General features: G+C 40.0%; 1 protein-coding gene across 10 annotated transcripts in view; it reads right to left on the reverse strand.

The window, feature by feature from the left end:
* Positions 1 to 23,073, reverse strand: part of mark2b (MAP/microtubule affinity-regulating kinase 2b) — a 39,331-nt gene that overhangs the window by 8,247 nt on the left and 8,011 nt on the right. For 7 of the 10 annotated variants that reach the window (XM_058395661.1, XM_058395655.1, XM_058395654.1 and 4 more), the window contains exons 2-15: positions 13,560 to 13,730; positions 13,157 to 13,210; positions 12,886 to 12,934; positions 11,787 to 11,852; positions 11,394 to 11,464; positions 9,676 to 9,732; positions 6,809 to 7,045; positions 6,487 to 6,606; positions 5,882 to 5,981; positions 5,649 to 5,761; positions 5,425 to 5,560; positions 5,181 to 5,320; positions 4,491 to 4,579; positions 2,427 to 2,570 (exon numbers count right to left, since the gene is read on the reverse strand). In XM_058395661.1, coding sequence (XP_058251644.1) covers positions 2,427 to 2,570; positions 4,491 to 4,579; positions 5,181 to 5,320; positions 5,425 to 5,560; positions 5,649 to 5,761; positions 5,882 to 5,981; positions 6,487 to 6,606; positions 6,809 to 7,045; positions 9,676 to 9,732; positions 11,394 to 11,464; positions 11,787 to 11,852; positions 12,886 to 12,934; positions 13,157 to 13,210; positions 13,560 to 13,694 — 1,511 coding nt within the window. In that variant the 5' untranslated portion in view covers positions 13,695 to 13,730. The remainder of the gene's footprint in view (positions 1 to 2,426; positions 2,571 to 4,490; positions 4,580 to 5,180; positions 5,321 to 5,424; positions 5,561 to 5,648; positions 5,762 to 5,881; positions 5,982 to 6,486; positions 6,607 to 6,808; positions 7,046 to 9,675; positions 9,733 to 11,393; positions 11,465 to 11,786; positions 11,853 to 12,885; positions 12,935 to 13,156; positions 13,211 to 13,559; positions 13,731 to 23,073) is intronic. The other 3 variants (XM_058395662.1, XM_058395663.1, XM_058395664.1) reach the window with 1 other exon arrangement.

A 23,073-nucleotide genomic window follows, 5' to 3' on the forward strand; every position in this document is an offset into this window, starting at 1 on the left:
CTTGTCCTGGCTCAGAGCTGTCTAGAAAGCCCAGTGCAGTATAGTACAATATAATACCTTTAGCTAATTTGTCTATGAGCTACTGAACTATTAAACGATGCTGGCTTTTAAACACATACTGAATTCAATATGAGCACCGAAGTCAAGCTATACTGCATAATGTGCTTTTAAAAAGTCTATTTCATATACATTATTAAGGTTGTTAATCAACCTAAAACAGGCAGAATATAAAGATTTGAATAAATGAAATAATATCCACAATAAGCATTCACAATATACTTTTTCACAAACTAATCTAAATCTGTTACTATCAATTAAGATCGAATCAAAATGTATACAAAATTCAGCTTCACTGGATTGGTTTCTAGTGCCAACAACCTTCCGGCTACAAACTTTCCACAGCGGCAGGCAGGTTATCTGACACATAACTATAATCTATTAATATCTATTATTACTATATCTACTAATATTCTGCACATTGTATAGAATAACAATCTATGCTCACGTGCTAGTTCCACAGAAAAGATTACAAGATGTCGCTATAAGCATGATCCTTTAGTCGACAATGCTTTATTTTGTTAATGACCTTAATGAGTATTTAAGATATCTTGACAACATTATGTTTTCTGCCACACAAGACACACAGACTACACAAGAACTATGTCAAAGCTCCTTTGAACATGTTATAATTACCATCATGTGAATATAATATTAGAGCACATACCGTCCCCTCCAGAAGTATTGGAACAGCAAGGCAACTAAAGAGGTTTTTTTTTTATTTTTATTTTTTTAGTTTAAGCTCAAAGGAAGAATATGAGATTAGTCAAAAAATTTAATATTCATTTCCTTAAAGTTACATCCAGATGTGTTCAACAACTTGTTGAAGAACATGACCCCTTTGGAGGCAAACCACCTAATTTTTAGGTCAGCAAAATTATTGGAACAGCAACAGTTAACATTTGTTAATTAAATTGTTTATTCCCTTAATATCCAAGCCTAAACCCTTCCTGGAGTAGCAGTAGCTCAAGTGGTTAAGGCTCTAGGTTGTTGATTGCAAGGCCCAGTTGAGATTAAGCCCCAGCACAGTTAAGCTGCCACTGTTGGGGCCTTTAAACATCGCTCTCTGCTCCAGAGAGGCTCTATCATGGCTGACCCCAACTTCCAAAGCTGGGATATGTGAACAAACGAATTTCACTGTGCAGTAATATGACAAAAATAAAGGCTCCTTCTGATGAAGACCTTTGTTGTGTTGGCAGCGTATTTTGGTCTATCATCTTGCAGCATCTTGTGTTCAGTGTACAGCAATCTTTAAAGACAATAACATGCATATAGTGTACAAATGCTTGATAATTAACAGAAGTGGATACACAGTCTATATTTCCCAAAGGGAAGTTTAAGCAGTGCTAATTGAGATACCATTAATTGGTTGAATGAAAGCCAAGCTTGAGGGCAGAGTTTTCCCACAGACACCGCACTACAACAACGTTCTTCATATATACTTAATAGAAGGATTAGTAAATGGAAAAATAAGTACAGAGTACAGACACAGAGCAGAACTAGAGTGGATATGAGTCAGGGCAGCGGTACTGGTTTTCACTTGTCCCCAACCTCATGTGGAAGAGTCTGAGTCCACTGCATGCAACACAGCAGGCTTTTCACATCAGCCATTCACTCCCAGTGACACATACAAGCTACCAATGCTAACCATTAATTCCCAACACTATAACTATAGCTTACGAAACTGTAGAAACAAGTGGTTAAGAGTACAGAATGTGGTTTCATGGGTGAAATAATAAATGTACGATTCTCCATGCAATGGTCATCTGTAAAAGGTGGTGTACACTAGCATTAAGCTGATTAGGAAAAGCTTTTTTTATGTACCTGTACAGATGTTAAGTAAACACGAGGCTGGTGTTTTTGGCAGGAGATGATCCCACAACAGCCAGAGCGTTGGAAAATAAAGTGTGTAGCACGGGTGAGAAACAATGGGTGAGAATGTATCGTTATCATAACCCTCTCCCTTAACCTCCACTCTCCATTTTATACCTTCACAGCATATTTCAAAATATTATCTGTAGGAATAATCATTTGTGATAAGAAATATAAAATAATATAGGAAACAATTTATAAGTAGATTCAAGTAAACTGACCAACAGACTAATATCTATTTAAAAAAATCAGCTTTGTTAATTTTTTAAATATCGCACACATGTGGCAAACCCTACTGGAGAACCATGACATTACTCCATCTGTGCTGTAGTTTATAACACAAGGCATTTCTAGGCATCCCTGACAAACTTTCCATCCTCCAGCCAGCAAGGTCTTTGTGCAAGTCCTTCACTAGGCTCTCCCCTCCCCCTCACTTTGTTCAATGCAAAAAGTAAAAGGCTGTTTCTCTGAGTGCATGTGGTTCGATGTGAACTTGCCTGGGCTGGCGTGCGTGCAGGTCAGCGGGACATGGGTGGGCTGAGGAGGACATGGACTTGTGATGGCGGGAACGTGAGGACGAGGAGGATGTGAGTACGGCGCCGGCCGAGGCCGTGGAGGCACGGGACCCGGGTATGTTCAGGCTGATGGTGGCAAGAACATACAGCAATGGCACCATACATGCGCACACCATCACACACAGAGTCATGGCCATATGTGTTGAGGGAGGAAAGAGGATTTAATTAGAAGGCATAATTATCTGACAATGGGGGAGATAGGGACAAGGAGAACGGGAGTGACAGAGAGAGACAGCACCCACAGGACACAAAGAAAGAGCACAAAAGAAAAGTGTGAGTTTGGTCATTGGGTATATACAGAGACAGCACAGACTGGTACAAGGAGCGAGCGAGCAAGCGAGAGAGAGAGAGAGAGAGAGAGAGAGGGAAGGAGAGAGAGAAACAGAGAGCAAGAGAGAGGGAAGGAGAGGAAGGGGGGGGGAAGGAGAGGGAGAAACAGAGCGAGAGAGAGAGGGAAGGAGAGGAAGAGAGAGGGGGGAGAAGGGGAGGGGGGGGGGGCAGAGAGATAGATAGAGAGAGAGAGAGAGAGAGAGAGAGAGAGAGAGAGGGACAGACAGAGAGAGGGGGGGAGGGAGAGAGAGGTCATACAGAGTGCTGATGAGGGAGGAAAAGCAGAAAGAAGAATATGCACACACACAAACACACACAGATTAGCAGCTCTTGTAGAGAAATAACATAGCCATCACCTTACTGAGAAGAACACAGAGAGTAAGCCTGTTACAGGTGAACTACGGAAATCTTACAAATATAAGGTCCCTTTTTCAGTCACAAGCTTTACTAATCCTTTAAAACACAGATGCACCAGGAACACAAAAATCAGCGTGCAATGGCAGGCTAGAGAGAGAAAAAAAAACAAAAGCGAGAAAGATTCACATAGCTTCCTAAAATACCTTAGCAAAGAATGAGTGAGCGAGCAAAGACTAGACAAAGACTGGGAGAGCGAGACAGACACAGGAGAGTGAAGGTTAGGGAGTAGTAAAGAAAAACCAAACACAACAAAGCACTAGTTAATATTTTGAAGATACACAAGAGAATAGACAAGATCCGTTGAAACACACTAATCACAGTACCTATGGAAACATTTAACGGTTATATCACCACACATTATATTGCATTGGCATCAAGCATTCTAATGAGCACTCAAACTGCTAAGGACATACAGTCACAGTGCTTTCTGCACAGAGACCTTCAAATAAGGAAAAATATCCCCCTTAATCTTCAGTTCAAAGATTCAAAGCCTTGACTTTATTAGGCCATGTATATGACTGAAAAAACTACAAGAATATGTTCTATACATGATGTAGTTTTTTTGTATATGCTGGGTAATTTTGGAGACATTCATGCTCACATTTGATTGCAGCAGGCACTGTAATATGTCCCCAGAAGTCCACATATATGCATTATGACATCATGCGCATCATTATGAATATACAATGAATACATACTGCAAGTTAAAGCACAAACTTTAAAGCATGTGTATGGATGTGTATCCCGAAGTTCAAGGTCCCATGGTGTTGACTGGGATGGATTAAAACTGTGGAGGTCCATCAAGAGAGGGAATGTTGAGGGAGAGTGGGGATCAAGGAAATGGGGCACGTGTTCTCAAAAAAGCGTGGTAATGTGGAGAGAGATGTACGTCATGTATATAGGTATGAAAACATGATTTATTTTCCTGTTCCTTTGATGATCAGTGACAGCCAAACCCAGGGATGCTGGTTGGTTACCCAATGGAGAGTCAAGGCCAGTTGAAGCCAAACAAATGCAATTTGCTAACCAATAGGTAACCAATATTAGCATCGCTTGAAGGGCATAACGTGTGTGTTTCGATCCGAGAAAACTATTTAGTTTAGTAATTCACAGGGTTCGGGTGCATGCCATACTTGTCTATGTTCACACTTGCAACTAATACAATTTTGTGATCCATGTTGTTAAACACAAATCTTCTTTGTGTGAGTATCCTAAGGTTGTGTGTGCAGTCATGTGTACCTGTCTTTGCCATTTTGGACTCCCAGCAAGGCTCTCTCGGTGAGTGGAGAGTTTCTGCTGTGGCTTGTGCCCGTGGACAGGATACTATTCTGTAACCAAGTCATGAACCAAAATCAAGGTTAGCAATCAGCTGCTACACATTTAGGACTGGCAAAACTAATGTCACTGATTCAGTACTAATCGTGATTTCAGAATAATTATGCAACGAAGTGCTGGGGGGGAAAAAAAAAAAAAAATCCACAGGCTTAAAGTCAGTCTACTGAAATATGCATTTTTAAGATCTTTTTTTTGGCCGAATGACTGTAGTGTCACATGATGTAGAAAGGTTTATGGAAATAAAATACAAATTTATGGGAAAAATGACAAACAATGTATGAATTTCCGAATTAAATATCTAAAAAACAAAGAATCATGTAGGAAGTACATTTCCAAAAGGAATTATTATTGGCATATAGTGTAGTATGTGTGGTGAACATATACAGTGAACTTTGCCCTAAAGACAAGTTTTATCTGAAATATGGACCTCAGGTAGCATGATAAAGAAATAAAATATAGATAAGCGACAAAAAAATGTAACTAATTTGACATACACACAACACCTTACATATATACATTTTGGATGAAATGTTCAGTAAGAAAAAGTCACCATGCTCTTTGTGGTTTGTCATCCACGCATGCACACACACTTACAGTGGAGGGTGTGGAGCTCTTTTTGTTGTCTCCTGGGACGATGGGGCTGGGTGGCACTTTGGTCGAGCTACCGGACCCTTTCCGCCCTGAATCCTCAGCTGTGTATTTGTTATCCCCTGGAGGCCTTTTAGAGTATGTGACTATAGAAACATAGCAAAAAAAAAAAAAAAGAAAAGAAACCTCATAAGGTGGATTAAATAAAGTTTATTCCCATTACAAGATAACTGCTGTTACTATAACTCACCCTGATCTGTAGGCCTTCGAGGTTTCTGAGTAGAGGACACGCTGCGTTGTACCTTGTGAGGTGGAGAAGGTGCGTTACTGTTTGTGAGGTCACTTCCTGGTCGTGGTTTGATCAACATGTTGACACCCTCATCAAGCTGAGTCATCAAAATATAAGAGATATTTTAGAGACAAGTTAAAACAGGAAAGTAAATATGTGCCAGAAATTGAAGAGTGTCGGTGTACCTCAGAGTTCCTATAATCAAGCAGCAGGTAAGTTGCCATAACATCATCATATTTTTGTTTGACAAGTGACTCCTGAATTTCTTCTTGTGTGTAGCCCATTTGCAGCATGATATCTATGTGGGGGTAAAAATGTATGTTACTAACAAGTCTATACATGTATACTTTATACTGCTTTGTTTATGTTACTCTCATATTTCCATCCCTTTCTCACGCACACAAACACACAACCCTACTTGTTCTCTTGGGGTCCTTGTAGTCAGGCTGGGGCTCTATGTAGGGTTTTAATTCCTCCTCCTCATGACCCACATTCATCCAGCGGTCCTTCATGATTTGCTGCTTGGAACAATACAGAAAGAAAAAAAAAAAAAAAAAAAGAGAGAGAGAGAGGGAGGGAGGGCGTTAGGGAGAGGGAGAGAGAGAGCACACTGTGATTAACAATTATATAATGCACATGCATGTTTTAATGCTTTATCCTGTTATAAAGCGTAACTGTGTTTCAGCTAAACTCATAAACCATTCATAAACTTCACATCTATTTAAAAAAACTCTACAAGATTTAGAGCTGGCAAACAAACTAGCTTTCTACAATAGAAATATCAAATCAATCAATTGCTGCAAATACCGAGTAAGAAGGGCTACATTTGTTTCATATGAAGGAAAAAAAGGTGTTGATCTGTGCGAGTTACAGTACTTTTATACATTACACAGCTTAACAGGGATTAACTTGACAGGCTTAATATTCGTATTAAATGAACGTGTTGTATCTGATCCTCTCACTAAAATGTTGTTTTATGTAGAAACAGATAAAGCACTTAAAAAACACGTCTTTAAAAAGCACCTCTAGACTGCCTCTTTTGGTTGGGTTGAGAATAAGGAATTTCTTCAGTAGATTCTCACAGTCTGTAGACATATAGAAGGGAATCCTGTACTTCCCCCTCAATACACGTTCTCTAAGCTCCTGTGGGAGAGAGAGAGACAGAGATAGGGAGGGAGAGAGGAAGGGAGAAAGGGAGGGAGGGAGAGCGAGAGAGAGTCAGGCACATGGTCTCCAAGTCAGAAAGTGAGAAATGATGAACAGACGAGAGGTTTGTCATCCAACAATCTATTTAAACCTCTCTCTAACCCATCACTCTTCTTCTTCCCTCCCTCTTATCGCTTACTTTCAGGTTCTGTCCGTCAAAGGGCAGGGAGCCGCTGACCAGTGTGTAGAGAATGACCCCCAAGCTCCAGACATCAACCTCGGGTCCGTCATATTTCTTGCCTTGAAAGAGCTCAGGAGCAGCATACGGGGGACTGCCGCAGAACGTGTCCAGCTTATTTCCCACAGTAAACTCGTTGCTGAAACCAAAGTCTGCTATCTTAATGTTCATATCTGCATCTAGCAAAAGGTTTTCAGCCTGTGTGGCAGACGAGAAAGGAGACAGGGGGAAAAAAACAAAAAAACTCTCAAGCCTGTGGTAGAGGAAGGTGAAAAATGTTCAAGGGTAACACAGGAAAACACTACAAGATCGCTATACTAAAGGAGCACAAGTGCCACTTCAGACACAAGAGACTGTATACTTAGAAAGATTTAAACATCAAAAGTATTCAGTGAACCAACGAAGCTGTCGAATGTTGCTCGCTGGTTCCAGACTCTCAATATATAAATCATCCTGACAGACGAGGCCAGTTTTTATAACCCCATTGTTACTCACTGTAACCACTAACTGATTAAATGTTAATAATTATTTTTTAGCTGTTTTATAGCACACAGACATTTTCCTCATTAAAAACTATGTAAATGGATTAAAAAAATCTGAGTTTAAATTATAATTATTCATTTGTTTTAATGTAATATTGCATTGCTAGGATAATGCCAGTAAAATAATACATTAGGATAAACACCGTGCATCAGAAAAATGTATTATATTCTTATATTTTTGCCATATATTTACCCTCCCCTGCTAGATGAACATGAGTCAGCTAAAATCAGCAAGAACAAACTAAAATGGAACACAGTCTTGCAAGAGAAGCAACCTTTATATGATCTTTCTCTGCTTTTTCTATTTTCCACTGCGCTCGTTCACTCTGGTCGCTTCAAATAGTCTTTATAAGGTCTCTCATCCATGTAGACACGTGTCTGTGTACAGGGTGTTGTTGAAATGCATGAGCACTCCCGGTGCTGCCACTCAAATGTTTATCCACCAACTTTAGCCAAGTTGGAAGTCCGCATTGCCTAGCAACAGATGCAGGGTGCTAACTGGGCTTGGCTGGCACAGTTAAATATTAGCCGGCTGACATCAACTAACTTACACATTACACATGCACACAAGACCACCCACACAAACACACACGTCTGCAGTCACTCCATGAACTCCACGCAACAGTCAAGGTGCTCTCTCGCTCGCTCTCTCTCTCTCTCTCTCACACACACCCACCCGCACTTTTACAGCGCTATTACCCTGGTGAAAAAACAAACATAAATCAAGCAGACCCTCACTCATGAGTCATGTGTGTTAATTCTCCACTCTACACTATTATATATGATGTGTATGTTTATACGTTGTTGTGACACCTTGAAAACCAGGCCGTGTATCTGCTTTATAATGATGATGTACATTTAGCTTGGCAAGCTGAGTTCATATTCAGCAATAGATTATGCTTTGGCTATACTAATGGCCTACTTTCCCTTTAAATTACATCACTCAAAGTTTTCCTGTAAGTACGAATATTTTTCCTTGCCGATGGAATTAGCTTACACAGCTCTTAATAATTAACCAGTAGGTATTTTTTTAATCTATTTTTAAGTGTGTGTGAAGTAGAGGGGCGCATGGGTAATCAACTACTTGATTAAAATTTCTTTTCTACAGGAGCGTTAATATTCACTTCATTGCATCATGGCATGTCAAGGGGAGAAAATGAAAAGGACTTTTTCTTCACAAAAGGCTGACGTGGTTTACTATAGCAGCTAGAATGAGATTCAGTTTGATGTGAAAGCATATCCAGCACTACTTGCCCCTCAGTTTTGTTTAAGGTAAGGGATAAAATGACGAGCTTGACCGTTTCCTTACTGCGTAACAGGAAAATTAATCATTTTAGTGTATTATGAACAAAGTAAGAACTACACTGTAAAAAGATATATATTTAATATTCCAATTCTTATTTCCTATATGCTCATGAATGGCACCAATTCCTCTAATGTTTATCTGCAGGAAGAATTTTTTTTTTTTTTTTTTTTTTTTACATGTAAAGGCCAAAGACCATTTGTTCGTCCATGAGGTAAATAAATTTTTCTGTTCATTAACCTTTACAGGTAATTAAATATTAAAATAAGCCAACAACAAAGCCAAAACATATTCTGATTATGAAGGTATTCTACATCCAGGAGCCTTGTCCATGTATCCATCAGACTAAAACCTCATAACTCAAAGCAAGCATGCTACTATTACAGTAATGTAATATACAATTCTAGACGGTTCTTGTGCACAAGCATGCATACAGGTCTTATTTAATCTAACACTGAAAGCACTTGTGTCAGAGGCTGTTAAAAAATAACGCTACCATGGAGATTAACTCAAGAGCTCAAAGGTCAGAATGACAGCGTTCTGCACCTATACACTAATGAAGAGTAAAGGATGGGGTGGGGCATCGCCATGGGAACAGTGGGTGTATGGGTGGATAGGAGACTGTAAAACAGACGCGTGTTCACCGTGTTAACTGTGTACAGGGTTACTGTGCTTTGACAGAGAGAGAGAGAGAGAGAGAGAGAGAGAGAGAGAGAGAGAAAGTCTAACAAAGAATGTGTGAAACTGGGGCAGTGTGTAGAGGACTGTATTGAAGTGTACACATACATGCACTTATGTTCTGATTAATTCATGTCAGGGTTAGAGGCATACGTAAAGATGGAAGCACAAAAAGAGCTTTTATGGAACAAATGGACATGAAAATGCAGTGATGACCCTGTTTTTGTCCCGTTGTGCAAGTACACGCACTTATAAACCTTGAAAGACCATGCGCAATCTCTAAGCAGTGATAGATGTGTTGTTACCTTTAGGTCCCTGTGTACAATGCACTTCTGGTGGCAGTACTGCACAGCAGAAACAATCTAGACAAATAGAGAAAAACAGAACAGCAGAGAGAGAGAGAGGAGAGACAGAGAGAGAGAGACAGAGAGAGAGAGTGTGTAACATAAGGGTAAAACTTTAAAGTAATACTTGTGCACTTTTCCATCTAACCTCTATACACAGCATCTTTAGCCTGCGTCTAAGAGTACATGCATTAATCTTGGCAGACCTGCTATTAACGTCCATCTCGGGAGATCAGCTCATAAAAGGACAGCATTAGAATGAGGTCAAACATGTCTTGTTATCTTATGACTCAAACCACTTGGAGAGGTGGTCTGGAACACATGTGGCCACATTACATTTGTCATAAGAATGCTAATGAATCCTGATGACATCATCAAAAGACTATATAGACCCCAGTGTTGCTAGGTGCATGCTTTTTCACACATTAACAAGCTACTTTTTTTCCAGACACAATGTTGTGTGTGATAAACATCATACGTTGCACTTGGTCACAAGTGCAAAATTATATTAGACAATCTTGAAAAGGCATGTGTTAGAATGATTTTTTTAATCTTAATTAAAATCATTGCAATGCATGACCTTGAGTGAACAAAAAACAACAAAAACAATGTAATAACATCCAGCGATTAATGAATGCTTAAAGCTATTAATAAGAAATAATAGCTATAAACAATTCTTTCACAGGCAGTATATAAGCTTTGGTTGCTAAGCAACATAGCAGGTAAAGATTAAGGCATTCTATGATCACAACAATGGCTTCACTAGTCCAGTTTTATTGGTTTGAAACCTGTTGCATTAATACATTGCGTACATTGAGTACACTATATTGCCAAAAGTGTTGGGACACCCGTCCAAATCACTGAAATCAGGTGTTGTTTTTCAGGGGTTTGGGCTTGTCCTCTTAGTTTCAGTGAAAGGAACTCTTAATGCTTCAGCTTAGTAAGATTGAGCATACATGCTCCCAACTTTGTGGGAACAGTTTGGGGATGACCCCCTTCCTGTTCCAACATGACTGTAGACCAGTGCACAAAGCAAGATCCATAAAGACATGGATGAGGGAGTTTGGTGTGGAGGAACTTCACAGAGTCCTGACCTCAACCTGATAGAACACCTTTGAGATGAATTAGAGTGGAGACTGCGAGCCAGGTCTTCTCATCCAACATCAGTGCCTGACCTCACAAATGCACTTCTACAGGAATGGTCAAAAATTCCCATAAACACACTCCAAAACCTTGTGGAAAATTTTTTAAACAGTTCTGTTACTTTTAAATTCAATTACAACACATGGTGCACTGCTGGTTTTGTTGGTGGACATAGCATGGAAGGGACATATTTTGAGTTTGGTAGTATATGATTATCAGTAGTAAAGGAATGTTCAAGAAATCATCAGTAACTCTGCTTGGGCATATTTGGCAACGCCTCTGGTCCGAATGTGATCGCAAGTGATCAGTGACGACGCATTCAAAACGCATGAAAATGCCAGGTTTAAAGCACTACCTTTTTCAGCTCTAACCCTTGACAGATGTTAAAACCAAGTCTGCCATCCACAAATACAACAGAGCTCATGAGAGGAATAAATCTTTTATCTTCCACAGATCTACCAAGTAAACAAAACATACTTTGCATGTCAAATACATATGAATGGTCAGGCTAAGTATAAACAGAGCAAAGCACATACCTGTCTGAATTTGGCACGAGCCTCCTTTTCTTTCATCCTTCCATGAGCAACAAGGTAATCGAAAACCTCACCTAATGGTGGAAGTGAGGAAAAGAGACAGACAGATGGAGTGAGTGACAGAGGTTTAGAAAAAGAAATGAAAAATGGTGGATGCAGAGAAGGCGTAAAAAAAAAAAGTTTTCATTTTAAAGAGATTTGTTCTCAAACCCAGGTCAACTGCCACATATTTATAATGAACACAGGCTGCCGTTATTGAGTTTGCTATTCTGCTTTCTAGTTTTGACACAACTTTAGAAATTAAATCATATCAGTAGCACAAGCGGTAATTAGTACAAGCCAATGCACCTAGTATAACAACCCTACAATGTACAAAAGGCTGAATGGTTTCCTTACCTCCACTGGCATACTCCATAACCAAATATAGTGTCTTCTCTGTCTCGATCACCTCAAATAACTTCACTAGAGGGAGGGAAAGGGGATAGGGGCAGGAGAGAGAGGATTATCAGCTGTCAAATCATGTCAGGAGAAAAGAGATTTAGGCATGAGTTCTCTTGGCTTTTGGCAACCCAAAGGCAATCACACAGGGTGGAAATAAGGACAGTAACAAATATAGTGTGTTCATACATTTGGCTTGTGTGTGATCACACACATGCAGTTTTTCCTTAAACTGTAAATACATGGTTGGAAACGACACAGTAGAATTTCACTTTACGCTGTAGATTTCCTTACACTGGAACTAAACGGACTAAACATGTTCCAGCATGACAATGCCCCTGAGCACAATGCACACTCCATGAAGACATGCTTTGCCACTGTTGGAGTGGAAGAACGTGAGTGTCTTGCACCGAGCCCTGACCTCAAACCCATTCATCATTTTTGGAGTGAATTGGACCACCAGCTTCAAACCAGGCCTTCTTGCAACCTGTTGTGCTTTTGTTGCTGAACAGCCAAAAATCCCTACAATAATGGTCAGAACCTTCCATAAAAGAATGGAGGGTGTAACAGTAGCAAAGGGGGTAAAACTCCATATTATGACCAATTGTTAAGGGACTCCATGTGCAATGGTCAGGGGTCCACATACTACACAGATGTTTATAATTACATAATGGGAAACAAACAAAAACAAACAAAAGCACAAAAAGGTTAATGTGTGATGCAGTTGACAAATGACCCCTTAACAGAATTTAAAAACAGCTGCAACTTCCCTCATCTTACTCCAAATAAACCATGCCAAAACCCGCACCCGCCCACTGCATTAGCACTGTAAGGAGTATAAAAAACGTTTTTACTAGTCTCAGTGTGCGACGGGCTCTTTTATATATGAGGCCTTACTATAGCCTGTGAGCTACGTCTGACATCAAGGTGCTACATGAGCATACTTTTAAACAAGTAGAATCGTCTAATTGACTAATTTGATATACATCTTAAATAAACACACACTAAACATCATCCACATGCAAATCAGCAGATTCTTCATCATTTCTTTACTCACCTATATTTGGATGGTTCAAAAGCTTCATGATTCGTACTTCTCGGAAGAGCTGAGTGCAGAAAGAACACAGAGTGATTTAACACCATCTAGGCAATACTTCACACACAAAAGACTTACGGCATGCCAAACCCGCTTCAGTCTAAAATAATTCTGACGCATACTGTGTATGCATCTTTAAAAAGAATATGTATGAAAAACTAAAGAGGCTGTTCACTCGCTGAATGGAGTCATACAGCCCCTCTTCTTATAATTAAAAGAAAGTTTGACTCACTTTTTGAAGACTGGAAGAATTGAGCTGGGTCTTATCTATGATTTTCACTGCCACCTAAAACACAGGACGGAGACGAAAAACAGGATATTAGTCCTGAATCTATACAAAAATATGATGTCGTGCTTACATGAGGTGATATATATAGGTAGATCATATTTATTACTTTAGAGTGTATTCTAATGTGATCAATGCTGGAAGTCAAATCATAAAGTATCCTACTTTCTACACATCAATAAATATCAGACTCCCAAAGAAGAATTTGTAATAGGGTGAGAGCAGGAGACTGAGAGAGAGAGAGAGAGAGAGAGAGAGAGAGAGAGAGAGAGAGAGAGCAAGCAAGTGGGAGAAGGTGAGGTTGGGTGGACGAGTGGAGCCAAATCACATAAACTGATAATCTGGTTACCTCTTTTTCTGTAAGGATATGTTTGGCCAGTTTAACTTTTGCAAAGTTGCCTTTGCCGATGGTTTTGAGCAGGCGGTAGTTTCCGATGTGAGGGTGATCATCCCCTGTTGCGGTCGGGTTGCGGCTTCGCGACATGCTTGATCGTCCTCCTGCTTTGGCGTCTACGGGGGTCTGAGGAGGAACGAGACAAACACTTGTTATAAGGCATACACTGATGTCCACTTGCACTGGGTCTGCTGTAAAGAGTTAGCTGGCTGAAGTGTAAATGGACTCAAACTTTCTTTTCCCCTGAAGCATGTGCAGTGAGGAAATTCTGCATAAACGTTATTCAGACCTGAGATATAACCATAGAGACTTGAGCACTTCTCAGACAGTTGCGCAGGAGGTGCATGTGTCAGTTTGCTAAAAACAGAGGCGTGTCTCAGTTGATGATTCTGTCCTGGAACTTAAGCTCATTTTTCTTGCATGGTATCACCTTGAGTGAGGAGCAGTATTAAGTAACCACAAATATATATGGAAATATTTTTTATTTAATTTTTCTATCTTGCCTTGGCTGTTTGCCTGAACAGATCACGTTGTGTAAGGAGCCAGTTTAACAAACGTGGGGGTAAAAGACTAAATGTAAGGGACTGAAGATGTAGAAATAAGTGTGCTTTTGTCACACAGTGAATGCCACACTTTGGATCGAGTTGGATAGCTACATGCTGTAGTGAAACAGACATGTGACTAATCAATTCCGTTTCAAATCAGATACCAGCTGTCAAGATCCACAATGCACCTGCACTGTTACATCACCATCAAAACCAAGAAAAGTGCTTACACTCTCTGTAAAGGGAACAGCCAAGTCTTAAAATGTTTGAATTGCATAATAAAATGGAAATCTAGCCAGCGGAACATGTGGATGATGCAGGCGATCGGCGTGATTACACATTCGCCATCAAACATTTAACAGTCTCACTAATGATTTTCTATAGGTGGAGCATTTGCTTCCTATAGCCTGTCTGTTCAGGATCATATAAATAACCGCTTATGATGGGTTGAACTCAAGATAATGGAAAAATAACAACTATTATGTTAAAACCTCTTAACATAGTTTATGTTTTAGGTTTAGGTATATGCATAATTATTTAATAATCTATAAATGCTGTTTTTGTGTCTGGAAAAAACGTTTTAATGCAAAAACATACTTGGGCTTATAAGGTTTATAAGGTTCTCTAAACTAAAATGATGGTTCTCTTGTTGCTGATATGTAGCTTCATTCGTCGAGTCGTGCTACTCGGGTGATTAAGTACAATTTCTAGACACCCCCCCACTCTCAATCCTCATCACAATAGACCCTTTTTCTGTTAGTAAACACTGTGACTTTTTTTATGGGCGGAGCTTAGGTGGATGCAGAAGGATTTCCCTGACCGCTTTACAAGCGGTAGTTATCACGTTGTGTTAGTTTGGTTTTAAACAATGACTGGTCAAAATCCGAATTTATATGACTGTGTTAGGTCACTCACTGTCCAAGAACGTGACTGTTATTTGAAAACTGTAACGGACGCATCTAGATTGGCCGACCCGTACACGCTCACTTTTGAGTGACCTGACATCTACACCTATCTGATAGAAAAACCAAGCACTTCTGGCAACTTTTAGAAAGGGAGATGACACAAACAGTTTCCTTTGTTTAGTCTCCGGTCAGCTACCAGTTACACGCTAAAAAGTTAGCGTTACATGAGAAATCATTTAACTCATTTCCGGATTTCTGATGAGGTGGGCATGCATAGCAAATATTGAGACATGTAACCAAACCATAAACCATAGCAATGAAAAACAATAGTGCGCTGCAAACGTGAGCATTTTTGATGATTGTTTCTGTCCAGTCTGCTCGGCAATGGCAGCAGGTATGCGATAAAATGTCAAAATTAGAGCCTGTACTCAGTTTGGTAGAGAAGTGGCTCTAGACCAAGACGTGTTCAGATGTTTTTGTTTGACAAATCAATAGCCTACATGATGTGTAGTGCCACCTGTGTGTCCTGGCTCAACAGCTGTATTCCTTGGCAATAGGGGGTATGCAAATATAGTGCTGGTACTTACATACATCACTGTTCACATGGCAGTGGAAATAATAACAATTGATGGGATTATTTTCTGAGCCTGCCAGCATTCATGGAATAATGCTACATACCTCCTGATGACAAAATTACACAGTAACAAAACAAGATAGGGTTGCAGTTTCTAGGTGTGTGTGTGTGTGTGTGTGTGTGTGTAAGCTAGGCAGACAGGTGAAGCTGGTTAGAGGCACAGGTGCAGATGCTCCGGAAAAGCTCAGCTACACACACACACACACACACACACATTCTCACGTGCACATGTGAATAGGAGAAGCACCACATACACATAATTGTCTCAAAAATAATTGCTATTCAAACCTTGTGTATAACCTACAACTCCTGCTGGAAGCATGTACAGTTCGGCTACATAAACAAAAAAGGTTTAAATAAACTTTTAATCACAGCCTCACTGTTTTTCCACACATAGATTAGGTTACACATTTGCAGGTGGAGTGTTTGTTTCCTGTAGCCTGTCTGCTCAGGATCACATAACTGGTTTAAAAGAATTTGAACTATAATTCAAGATGATGGAGAAATGAGAGTTATTAAGAGTTATCACATCATAACATTTTAACACGGTATATGGTATAATCATAATGATTTTAATAATCTGTAAATGCTTGCCTTTTTTCAGTTTTTTTTTTTTTTTAGGATATAAGGACCGTAAGCAATGTGTCAATCAGCTCTTAATCGGCATTAAGATGCCTAATGGGACACCATATTCCACACACAATACAATATTGCCAAGTTCACTAGAGCGCTATCGATCTGTCTGCATTTAGCATCTGGGTGTCGTTTATCTGTACTGCAGTGCATCATCTTGTGCTCTCTCACTATGAGTGATTAGATATATAGTGCATCTTATCTGTATTGGAATGCCAATAAAGTTTATGAACCTGAGAAACAAGCTTAGTGTGCATGAAGCAGCTTTCCACACACTAGGTGTAAAACAAGCATGTATTAAAGTGGTTCAATGAGCTTATTTTCATCACCTCGCTTTTAAACACAAACATACACAAGAAATAAGACACCGGAGACACAACCCGGTCTGTGTTACAGTCAAAGATTTTCTGCCATTAAGGGTGTAAAGGTCACATTAAGAATACTCGGTAAAGTCAGCTGGGTATTAATGGACCTGAAATATACACCGATTAGGCATAACATTATGACCACCTGTGTAATAGTGTTGGTCCCCTCTTTTGTTGCCAAAACAGCCCTGACCCGTCCTGCACTGTGTATTCTGACACCTTTCTATCAGAACCAGCATTGACTTCTTCAGCAAGTTGAGCAACAGTAGCTCGTCTGTTGGATCGGATCACACGGGTCAGCCTTCACTCCCCACGTACATCAATGAGCCTTGGCCGTCCATGACCCTGTCGCCGGTTCACCACAGTTCCTTCCTTGGTCCACTTTTGATAGATACTGACCACTGCAGACCGGGAACAGCCCACAAGAGCTGCAGTTTTGGAGATGCTCTGATCCAGTCGTCTAGCCATCACAATCTGGCCCTGGTCAAACTCGCTCAAATCCTTACACTTGTCCATTTTTCCTGCTTGTAACACATCAACTTTGAGGACAAAATGTTCACTTGCTGCCTAATAAATCCCACCCACTAACAGGTACCATGATGAGGAGATAATCAGTGTTATTCACTTCACCTCTCACTGCTCATAATGTTATCACTGATCAGTGTACACACCTCTATATACTGTAGCTTCTACTAGTGAATGCATAAAATGAAGAGTGTTTCTGTGTGACCCCCATCACCAGTGATCATATCAGGGCATCCAGTAGGTAGTGATGCAGACTGTGTTTGGAAAAGTCTAATCCTTAAAATAATATTTCCTATTTAGTCGTAGTTTATAGTTACCGACCTTGGTCTTTTTTTTTTTATTACAATGTGACAATGTCTCTGGTTCCTTGGTCAGAGCTTAAATTTCACTTCTAAAATTTCATATCCTAATTCCACACTGGAATTACCCGGATTTCATTTCAGAGATTTTAATATAATTGCAAAAAAAAAAAAAAAAAAAAAGTAATGTAAATGGGCCAAGCAAAAGTAATCCACTCTCCATCTCCATGAAAGCCCACTATGCTCCAATCAAATTATCAACAAAATGTAAGCTTCTTCAGCTTTCTATTGGCTCACAAAGCTGAAGTTTGAGATCTTACAGCCCCATGAATTCACCTAGATACAGTCAACATGAAGATGCACCAAATTTCTGTAATTATCTCACATTACTGTAACATACACAGATCAGCCATAACATTTAAACCGCTCGTTCTCTCTGTGCCACTAAAACAGCTCTGACCAGTCGAGCCACAAGGCCTCTGAAAGTGTGCTGTGGTATCAGGCACCATGACATTAGCAGCAGATCCTGCAAGTCCTTAAAGTTGTGAGATGAGGGTGAGACTTTGTCCATCACATCCCACAGATTGAGATCTGGGGGAATTTGGTCACGTCATCGCCTTTGACTCTTTGTTGCGTTCCTCAAACCATTTCTGAACTATTTTTGCAGTATGGAAAGAGGTTACTGCATTAGAAAATACTGTTGCCATACTGGTGCACTTGGTCTACAACAATATTTAGGTTGGTTGTACATGTTAAAGTAACATCCACATGAATGCCAGGACCTAATATTTCCCAGCAAAATGTGACCCAAAGCATCACACTGCCTCTGCCAGCTCTGTTCCCATAGTGCATCCTGGTGCCATCCCTTCCTTAGGTACATGCAGCAGTTCACCAGCTGTCCTTCCTTGGACCACTTTTGGTATGTACTAACCACTGCATTCTGGGAACAAACCACAAGACCTGCCATTTTGGAGATTCCCTGAACAAAAGTCAGAGACACTCAGTCAAACTTTCTTCTTTTCCTACTTCCAGCACATCATCTAGATGAACTGACTGTTCACTTGCTGCCTATTATATCCCGCCCCTTGACGGGTACCAGTAGAATGAGATAATCAAATGTTATTCGCCTCACCTCTCGATGGGTTTAATGCTATGGCTGATCAGTGTATAAAGCATGCGAGATGCAATATCGGAGATTGCTCAATATTCAGAGACTAACATAATTCAAAGTCCAGAGAGCGCACTTAACATCTTGACGTCACACAAATGGGCACTTGAGAAGCATGTATCTGTACACACTGTAAACTAGCTCAGGGCAGATCATGTGAAAAACTTCAACACTGATCAAAAATGTGTGCACATTTATGGTCAGGTTTCAGAGTGAATCCTGAAAGAGGGCAAAGGCATGAGGAAAGAGGAGATGCTAACCGGCACAAAGGGAAGGGAGTCAAGCTTCAAAGGTCATCTCTCCCTCACACACGCTGTACAATTTAGTGTACATAATGTGGTGTTTAGATTGTAGACCCTGGCATAGTGTGTGTGTGTGTGTGTGTGTGTGGGCATGTGCATGACCTCACACAGCTGATACAAAAGCAGCCTGGTATGGGTGGAACTAGCATTACATCATCCAGATAGTACACTCATACTGACTCACACGGACACAAAATTAGTGTTGTCTTCCTTTTTACTCTGCATGTTTGAACCGCTTGTGTCAGGGCGAACAGCTCTTTTTACTGTCACGGGATCAAGAAGCTTCATTAATGATCTGGACTGAGCTGTGAGGCACCTGGTTCATAGTACCTCGTGTCAGAGTTGAGTCTGCGAATGCTAAGATGTGCTACGACACTGTTGCTAAGGTGAGGATACAACATACTCTTCCAGAAAACAGCATGTCACAATCTCAGGCAAGGACGGCTGCTTTAGCATCAATGGACCTTTGAGACCTTTGAGTCCTAAGAAACCTGATATAGTCACAAACAGCTGCAAAAACACACACACACACAATATATATATATATATATATATATATATATATATATATATATATATATATATATATATATATATATATATATATATAAAAAAACAATCTACCATTTCCTTACCAAAAAAAGGCTCTGGTTTTTGATTGCTGTGTTGCCATGGAGATCTGCTGTTCACTGCAGCAGTCCTTTTGACATGTTTTCTTTTCTTTACGTAGTTAAAGAATCGGCCGTTCATGCACTCGTGCTCCTTTCACCATAATCACTCCCCCGCAGTCACACAGGTAGAGAATACACAAATTTTGTGGTCTCACATTCTTGTGCTTTCTCTCTCTCTCTCTCTCTCTCTCTCTCTCTCACACACACAAATCTACAGTCACGAAGACGCAGTATTAAAAATAAAAACACCACCTACTCACAAACACAAGTTTTCGACACACTTAGATGTGACTACTGAAACACGCAGTTGCCAACTACATGCTGATGTGTCAGCTCTTGAGGAAAAATGAGAAGGATCAAATAAATTCATCTTTCGGTTTAAATAATCGAAATTATTTGTATGGGTTGAGTGCTGATTGCCTCACATGCAAGAGTGAATGAAGTATGAAATCAGATGGATGGATGGATGGATGGATGGATGAACAAACAGAGTAGGGAACATAGAGCAAGGTGTATAGGTAATGGGATGGAGTATAAATACCACAGTCATTATTTCTAACTGAGTCTTGTGACAAATCAGAGACACAAATAGACAGCAGCTGGACCTTCTTTCTGTTCTCAGCACCTTCCCACCCTCTCTTTCCCTCTCTCTCTCTCTCTCTCTCTCTCTCTCTCTTCACACCCATTCCACTTCTTTTTATCTCCTCTTCTTTCAGCAAACCTTCAGCAGCTCCCAAACAAAACTGATATTACCGACAGACAATACCACAGATACCACAAAATAAAACAGTTCAGACTGACTGGTGTATACATGTGTGTGTGTTTGTATACAGTGTAGTCATGTTTAGTTTCATATGAGTGAATGACAATGAGGTCACTGATGTTGGCATACTACTACCATCAAGCTTGCAACATAACAGAGACATAAAGATGATTTCAAATGAATAAATATTAATATATGAAATCAATTACAGTTAGCTGAATACCCAGATAGAATATCAATATAGATGATAGACATCATTTTACCCTGGTCAGGGGAACGGTGGATATCGCAGGATCACTGGGCAGGAGTAGATGGACAAGTTAACATAGTCAATCCACTACCTTCATGTTTCTGGGAGAAAACCAGATAACCTGGAGGAAACCCACATATATTGTACATGCAAAACACACACACACACACACAGAGCCGTGAGGCAACGACACTATCCTCTGCATTAAAAAAATTAACCAATTTGAGATCTAACTGGTGATAGTGGCCTTGGGAGGAGAACCATGGTGTCCTGAAAAGACAGGCTCCTGTTTTGGAGCTGCTTATTCACACACACACAGCAAAACACAGAACAGTGCAGAGCAAGTTTACTAATATTACTTATAGTTAGTCATTCATTATTTAGCAAAACGTTTGTGGACACCTTACCATCACCCCCATATGAACATCCCATTTCTGATTTAGTCCCATATTGTTATTATAATAACCGCCACACTCCAAATTGTCTCAAAACAGCCGATGCCTCAGTCAGCTTTCGGCAGGAAGGAAGCAGTGCTATAATGAACTTAGAAACTACACTGACCTATTAGTTCCTCAAGAGCTCTTGTTACTGTTGTAGACAGGATATTATCAACCATTACATTATCCAAATGAGGATGGGTTTCCTTCTGAGCCTGGTTCCTTTCAAGGTTTCTTCCTCACATCATCTTATGGAGTTTTTCCATTGTTAAAAGCGCTATACAAATCAATTGTGAGAAGGCTTTCCACTAGATTTTGGAGTATGGGGTTTTGTGTTCAATCAGCCACAAGAGCATCAGTGAGATCAGGTAATGATGTTGGGGTGAGGAGACTGGGTGTGCAGTCTATTTTTCTAGTTCATCCCAAATGTGTTAGTTCTTTAACTCCAACCTTGGTAAACCATGAGCTCACTGTGCATGGGGGCATTGTCATGCTGGAACAGATTTAAGGTTTCTTGGTTCCAGTAAAGAAAAACCTTAATGCTACAGCAATATAATTGTGTGTAACTTTGTGGTAAAGGTTTGAGGAAAACGCACTTATGAGTGTGATATTCAGATGCCCACATACTTTTAGTCATATACACCGATCAGGCATAAGATTATGACCACCAGCCTAATATTGTGTCGGTCACATCTTTTGGTCCTTGTCAGATTCGCTCAAATCCTTACGCTTGTCCATTTTTCCTGCTTCTAACACATCAACTTTGAGGACACTTGCTGCCTAATATATCCCACCCACTAACAGGTGCCATGATGAGGAGATCATCAGTGTTATATATCCCACCCACTAACATGATGAGGAGATAATCAGTGTTATTCACTTCACCTGTCAGTGCTCATAATGTTATGCCTGATCGGTGTATAGTGTATGTACAGTGCAAGGTGTTGACAGATCAGCACTACTATCAGATAAACTGTCTCTAGGTTTTGTCAAGGTCACAACCACAACAAGCTGTAAACAGTCACACTTTTTTTTGTGTGTGTCTCAAGCTCTCAAAATAACCAAATTACACATCCTAGTAGGCTGGTGTTTTATGTAGATATGGAAAGTAACATTAGGAAGGCAGTTTAGACCTGCTGGAGGCCTGAAGTGACAACACATGAAGACTATGGAATGCAGTTACACTGAAAACTATGACCTGCATGGCTTATGTAAGCACCACAAAACCAAACTATATGTGCATTAGGACTGAACTGAAAACTCTTCACATCTCTGAATAAGCCAAGATATTTAGGCATCTTAGCATAACTAAAATCGTATTTAACAAAACAGTAGAAACACTGTATGTAAGACAGAGGTGTAATAGTACACGCTGTTACATGGAGAGACAGAAACATACATAATAGATTATAATGAAAGGAAAGGGAAGGCTTTATTTAAATCTCCATTACAAATTTGCTTAAAGTACAATTTGTGTTCTAGTCAAATATTCAGAAAAGAGGTAGTCCAACACTGATCCCTCAACAACCTGCAATACAGGCTTCGACACAACCCACTGTTACGTATACACACACGCACATTCAAACCTGTAGCTGACGTCACATGCTGGGAGTGAGAAACCTCGGCACACCCTCCAGGCAATCTCACACCCAGATCAACTGGAAAGGCTTGTTCATTTACTCACTCAAACTGAGGTTTTCCCAAAAATGTCTACGCTAATCATGCGCTAGAAACAATGAGATTTTTTTTTCTTCTTTTAAAGATAGACCCAGTTAAGACATTATGAAATTAGCAAGTCTGAGATTTCACAATGAAAACCTCAAAGGTGATCACCGCGCTGGGTGAGAGTTCAACTAAAACCTAACTGAGATTTTTAGAAAGATAAGATGAATTCATCCGAAGTTCCTCACCCTAAATAAAAGTAACCCATCGGTTTGCTGACCTAAATAAAGCATACACCGAAGTGGGGATT

Source organism: Hemibagrus wyckioides, linkage group LG07 (genome assembly GCF_019097595.1).
Source record: "Hemibagrus wyckioides isolate EC202008001 linkage group LG07, SWU_Hwy_1.0, whole genome shotgun sequence".
Taxonomy (NCBI): domain Eukaryota; kingdom Metazoa; phylum Chordata; class Actinopteri; order Siluriformes; family Bagridae; genus Hemibagrus; species Hemibagrus wyckioides.